We start from the raw sequence: 6,699 nt of genomic DNA, 5'->3' as shown, positions 1-6,699 counted from the left end.
TCATGTTGACGTACAGGGCAATGAACAGGCAGACACTGCTGCGCGGTCAGCAGTACATGACCTACCAGTTTCATATAGAGGTATTCCATTTACGGACTATTTTGCTGCAATAGCTACCCACCTTCACACCCGTTGGCAACAACGTTGGTCTACTCTGCTCGGTAACAAACTTCAATCTATTAAACCGAGTACGTATAGGTTACTGGCTGTCTTGTCACCAGTGTCGAGGTTGGGAGACTACTCTCTCTCGTCTTCGCATTGGTCTTACTCGTCTTACTCATGGTTATCTCATGGAGAGGCGCCCTGTTCCTCTCTGTAAGAATTGTCAGGTTCCATTATCGGTCAGCCACATTCTGTTAGACTGCCCACTTTATTAATGAGCACGCAGAATATACCTCCAACGTCATCTTCGCTCTGCTGCTCTCTCTTTACCTTCCCTTCTCGCTGATGGACCCACCTTTCATCCAGACTCTCTCATTGACTTTTTGACAACAACTGACTTCACAAACTCTGATGATACCTTCAGCCCTTTCTACCTCGATCTCTTGCTACCCTCTACCCTGCACTATCCCCTGCCCCGCTGTTTTCTGTAACCTACTGATCATCCCTCCTCCCTTCTGCCGCCCAATACCCTCGCTTCCTTCCCTACCCTGCAGCGCTGTATAGCCCTTATGGCTTAGCGCTTCTTTTTGATTATAATAATAATAATAATTGCTTATTCTGTGACAGTAGTTATTTACTTATTTATCATATATTCATATTCGACTTTAGATATCTTTGACTTCTGATATCTTCGACTTCCGATATTGTTGCCTTCTGATATATCTGACTTCCAACATCTTTGACTTCTGATATCTTCGACTTCCAATATCTTCGACTTAGGGCGGAACGTAACTCCATTGTAAGTCAAGGAGCACCTGTCCAAGAAATAGAAATTAAAATTTAATTCTAAACTCACCGGACAATTTGCTGAACTGCATTACTGTCTGTAGCTTCACCGGTTGATTGATCTTCCAGTATATCTTCCAGGCCCGGGATGCTCAGTGTCTCGAGCACACCCCATGGTGATGCCTCAATGTTCCTAAATAGAAATTGATAAGAAAATTACTACAATACACTCTTTTAAAGCTCTAGAGATAAGATTTTGTTCGGATTGTTATCCCCAGAGGGTTAGCCCCCCAGGATAATCCAAGAAAGTCAGTGCGTCATCGAGGACTGTTTGTCTTACTTCCACTGGGGTCCTCAATCTTGTCCCGCAGGATGCAATCCACACCAGTCGACTAATACCCCAGGTACCTACTTGCTAGGTAGGTGAACGGGACAACAAGCATAACGAAACACATCCATTGTTTTCATCTTTGCTGGATTTTGGAAATGCATTTAAAAAAAGTGCGTGAAAATGGCCTACATGGTACATGCTCTGCAGTTTTGGATGAAATATTTCAAATATATTTGCAAAAAAATGCCTAACAGTCAATTAAGACACTCCACTAATATCCATGAACAAAATCCTTAAATGGGCAAATTAGGGTAATGACAACTTGACATAATAATGGGATATTTTATATGTATCTCCATTATTAAATTCCTGGTGATGTGCTAAACCTGTAAGAGTCCTGTAGCACCTGGGGAATGGTAGGTAAGATCCTCTAGCACCTGAGGAATGATAGGTAAGATCCTCTAGCACCTGAGGAATGGTAGGTAAGATCCTCTAGCACCTGAGGAATGATAGGTAAGATCCTCTAGCACCTGAGGAATGATAGGTAAGATCCTCTAGCACCTGAGGAATGATAGGTAAGATCCTCTAGCACCTGAGGAATGATAGGTAAGATCCTCTAGCACCTGAGGAATGGTAGGTAAGATCCTCTAGCACCTGAGGAATGATAGGTAAGATCCTCTAGCACCTGAGGAATGATAGGTAAGATCCTCTAGCACCTGAGGAATGGTAGGTAAGATCCTCTAGCACCTGAGGAATGGTAGGTAAGATCCTCTAGCACCTGAGGAATGGTAGGTAAGATCCTCTAGCACCTGAGGAATGATAGGTAAGATCCTCCAGCACCTGAGGAATGATAGGTAAGATCCTCTAGCACCTGAGGAATGATAGGTAAGATCCTCTAGCACCTGAGGAATGATAGGTAAGATCCTCTAGCACCTGAGGAATGATAGGTAAGATCCTCTAGCACCTGAGGAATGATAGGTAAGATCCTCTAGCACCTGAGGAATGGTAGGTAAGATCCTCTAGCACCTGAGGAATGATAGGTAAGATCCTCCAGCACCTGAGGAATGATAGGTAAGATCCTCCAGCACCTGAGGAATGATAGGTAAGATCCTCTAGCACCTGAGGAATGATAGGTAAGATCCTCCAGCACCTGAGGAATGATAGGTAAGATCCTCTAGCACCTGAGGAATGATAGGTAAGATCCTCCAGCACCTGAGGAATGATAGGTAAGATCCTCTAGCACCTGAGGAATGGTAGGTAAGATCCTCTAGCACCTGAGGAATGATAGGTAAGATCCTCCAGCACCTGAGGAATGATAGGTAAGATCCTCTAGCACCTGAGGAATGATAGGTAAGATCCTCTAGCACCTGAGGAATGATAGGTAAGATCCTCTAGCACCTGAGGAATGATAGGTAAGATCCTCTAGCACCTGAGGAATGATAGGTAAGATCCTCTAGCACCTGAGGAATGATAGGTAAGATCCTCTAGCACCTGAGGAATGATAGGTAAGATCCTCTAGCACCTGAGGAATGATAGGTAAGATCCTCTAGCACCTGAGGAATGATAGGTAAGATCCTCCAGCACCTGAGGAATGATAGGTAAGATCCTCCAGCACCTGAGGAATGGTAGGTAAGATCCTCTAGCACCTGAGGAATGATAGGTAAGATCCTCCAGCACCTGAGGAATGATAGGTAAGATCCTAGCACCTGAGGAATGATAGGTAAGATCCTCCAGCACCTGAGGAATGATAGGTAAGATCCTCCAGCACCTGAGGAATGATAGGTAAGATCCTCTAGCACCTGAGGAATGGTAGGTAAGATCCTCTAGCACCTGAGGAATGATAGGTAAGATCCTCCAGCACCTGAGGAATGATAGGTAAGATCCTCTAGCACCTGAGGAATGATAGGTAAGATCCTCTAGCACCTGAGGAATGGTAGGTAAGATCCTCTAGCACCTGAGGAATGATAGGTAAGATCCTCCAGCACCTGAGGAATGATAGGTAAGATCCTCTAGCACCTGAGGAATGATAGGTAAGATCCTCTAGCACCTGAGGAATGATAGGTAAGATCCTCTAGCACCTGAGGAATGATAGGTAAGATCCTCTAGCACCTGAGGAATGATAGGTAAGATCCTCTAGCACCTGAGGAATGATAGGTAAGATCCTCTAGCACCTGAGGAATGATAGGTAAGATCCTCTAGCACCTGAGGAATGATAGGTAAGATCCTCCAGCACCTGAGGAATGATAGGTAAGATCCTCTAGCACCTGAGGAATGATAGGTAAGATCCTCTAGCACCTGAGGAATGATAGGTAAGATCCTCTAGCACCTGAGGAATGATAGGTAAGATCCTCCAGCACCTGAGGAATGATAGGTAAGATCCTCTAGCACCTGAGGAATGATAGGTAAGATCCTCTAGCACCTGAGGAATGATAGGTAAGATCCTCCAGCACCTGAGGAATGATAGGTAAGATCCTCTAGCACCTGAGGAATGATAGGTAAGATCCTCTAGCACCTGAGGAATGGTAGGTAAGATCCTCTAGCACCTGAGGAATGATAGGTAAGATCCTCCAGCACCTGAGGAATGATAGGTAAGATCCTCTAGCACCTGAGGAATGATAGGTAAGATCCTCTAGCACCTGAGGAATGATAGGTAAGATCCTCTAGCACCTGAGGAATGATAGGTAAGATCCTCTAGCACCTGAGTTATGATACGTAAGATCATCTAGCACCTGAGGAATGATAGGTAAGATCCTCTAGCACCTGAGGAATGATAGGTAAGATCCTCTAGCACCTGAGGAATGATAGGTAAGATCCTCTAGCACCTGAGGAATGATAGGTAAGATCCTCTAGCACCTGAGGAATGATAGGTAAGATCCTCTAGCACCTGAGGAATGATAGGTAAGATCCTCTAGCACCTGAGGAATGATAGGTCAGATCCTCTCTAGCACCTGAGGAATGATAGGTAAGATCCTCTCAGCACCTGAGGAATGATAGGTAAGATCCTCCAGCACCTGAGGAATGATAGGTAAGATCCTCCAGCACCTGAGGAATGATAGGTAAGATCCTCTAGCACCTGAGGAATGATAGGTAAGATCCTCCAGCACCTGAGGAATGATAGGTAAGATCCTCTAGCACCTGAGGAATGATAGGTAAGATCCTCTAGCACCTGAGGAATGATAGGTAAGATCCTCTAGCACCTGAGGAATGATAGGTAAGATCCTCTAGCACCTGAGGAATGGTAGGTAAGATCCTCTAGCACCTGAGGAATGATAGGTAAGATCCTCCAGCACCTGAGGAATGATAGGTAAGATCCTCTAGCACCTGAGGAATGATAGGTAAGATCCTCCAGCACCTGAGGAATGATAGGTAAGATCCTCTAGCACCTGAGGAATGATAGGTAAGATCCTCTAGCACCTGAGGAATGATAGGTAAGATCCTCTAGCACCTGAGGAATGATAGGTAAGATCCTCCAGCACCTGAGGAATGATAGGTAAGATCCTCCAGCACCTGAGGAATGATAGGTAAGATCCTCTAGCACCTGAGGAATGATAGGTAAGATCCTCTAGCACCTGAGGAATGATAGGTAAGATCCTCTAGCACCTGAGGAATGATAGGTAAGATCCTCTAGCACCTGAGGAATGATAGGTAAGATCCTCTAGCACCTGAGGAATGATAGGTAAGATCCTCTAGCACCTGAGGAATGGTAGGTAAGATCCTCTAGCACCTGAGGAATGGTAGGTAAGATCCTTTAGCACCTGAGGAATGATAGGTAAGATCCTCTAGCACCTGAGGAATGATAGGTAAGATCCTTTAGCACCTGAGGAATGATAGGTAAGATCCTCCAGCACCTGAGGAATGATAGGTAAGATCCTCCAGCACCTGAGGAATGGTAGGTAAGATCCTCTAGCACCTGAGGAATGGTAGGTAAGATCCTTTAGCACCTGAGGAATGATAGGTAAGATCCTCTAGCACCTGAGGAATGATAGGTAAGATCCTCTAGCACCTGAGGAATGATAGGTAAGATCCTCCAGCACCTGAGGAATGATAGGTAAGATCCTCCAGCACCTGAGGAATGATAGGTAAGATCCTCCAGCACCTGAGGAATGATAGGTAAGATCCTCCAGCACCTGAGGAATGATAGGTAAGATCCTCTAGCACCTGAGGAATGATAGGTAAGATCCTCCAGCACCTGAGGAATGATAGGTAAGATCCTCTAGCACCTGAGGAATGATAGGTAAGATCCTCTAGCACCTGAGGAATGATAGGTAAGATCCTCTAGCACCTGAGGAATGATAGGTAAGATCCTCTAGCACCTGAGGAATGGTAGGTAAGATCCTCTAGCACCTGAGGAATGGTAGGTAAGATCGTATAGCACCTGGGAAATGGAAAGCACCCAGGTTTCATCTAAAGAAGGGGAGAGCAGCTCTAATTCCCTGGATCAAGATCATTTCAGCAGCATCGTGACACACCCCATGAGTTACAAAAATGATATAATCACTGAATCATTTATGGCCAGAATGGTGACCCGTGCTAACCTTCCTAGGATACAGGAATATACATGGAACCTCAAATATCGAACTTTCTTTGGTCCAGAAGGCTGTTCGAGTGCCTTTAACGAATTAATTTATTCCCATCAGACCCTCAAAAATGCACTTATAAAAGCACTTACAAAAATACACTTACATAATTGGTTGTGTTGGGAACAGTTCGATTTTTGAGGTTCCACTGTACGTAGTTGGATGACTCTTATTCGGCCAGCATGGTACAGTAGTTAGAGCACTGGCCTCCTAATTTTAAGACTTAACAAGGGTTTGAATCCTACCCATTTTGCAAACTAATAATCATGTTACGGTTTTTAAACATTTTGCATTGTTTGACTTACTTCAGCGATGAGAAATTAAATGCAAAATACCTGGGTATCTTTATTTGAAGATGTTTTTGCCAGTCAATGGTATTGTCAGATCAATACAAAGACTGAACTGAAAAGCCAATGGCGAAACATGAAATGATACTAGGTGTGTCAAGGTACTGGTGTCGGGTATCAGCTAATTCTGCTGGCAACGACAGATGCCTGAAAACTGAATAATGTTATCAGTGAGAATTAGCCAATAATGATTATCAATAGCTAATGGTATCAGTGACAATTACCCAATAATGATTATCAATAGCTAATGGTATCAGTGACAATTACCCAATTATGATTATCAATAGCTAATGGTATCAGTGACAATTACCCAATAATGATAATCAATAGCTAATGGTATCAGTGACAATTACCCAATAATGATAATCAATAGCTAATGGTATCAGTGACAATTACCCAATAATCATAATCGATAGCTAATGGTATCAGTGACAATTACCCAATAATGATAATCAATAGCTAATGGTATCAGTGACAATTACCCAATTATGATTATCAATAGCTAATGGTATCAGTGACAATTACCCAATTATGATTATCAATAGCTAATGGTATC

At 43.7% G+C, this 6,699-nt stretch overlaps 1 protein-coding gene across 3 annotated transcripts in view; it reads right to left on the bottom strand.

The window, feature by feature from the left end:
- Nucleotides 1–958: 958 nt before the first annotated feature.
- Nucleotides 959–6,699, bottom strand: part of LOC128703876 (uncharacterized) — a 110,507-nt gene continuing 104,766 nt past the window's right edge. For 2 of the 3 annotated variants that reach the window (XR_011394689.1, XR_011394690.1), the window contains exon 7: nucleotides 959–1,081. Coding sequence is in view for 1 of the 3 variants with exons in the window: in XM_070104922.1 (XP_069961023.1) it covers nucleotides 6,261–6,297 (37 nt within the window). In the remaining 2 variants the exon portion in view is untranslated. Of the gene's footprint in view, nucleotides 1,082–6,065; nucleotides 6,298–6,699 lie in introns of those variants that run through there. The other variant, XM_070104922.1, reaches the window with a different exon arrangement.

This window comes from Cherax quadricarinatus, chromosome 95, assembly GCF_038502225.1.
Source record: "Cherax quadricarinatus isolate ZL_2023a chromosome 95, ASM3850222v1, whole genome shotgun sequence".
In the NCBI taxonomy this organism is placed as follows: Eukaryota; Metazoa; Arthropoda; class Malacostraca; order Decapoda; family Parastacidae; genus Cherax; species Cherax quadricarinatus.
Note: the sequence above shows the minus strand (reverse complement) of the source record. Positions and strands in the feature narration are given on the sequence as shown.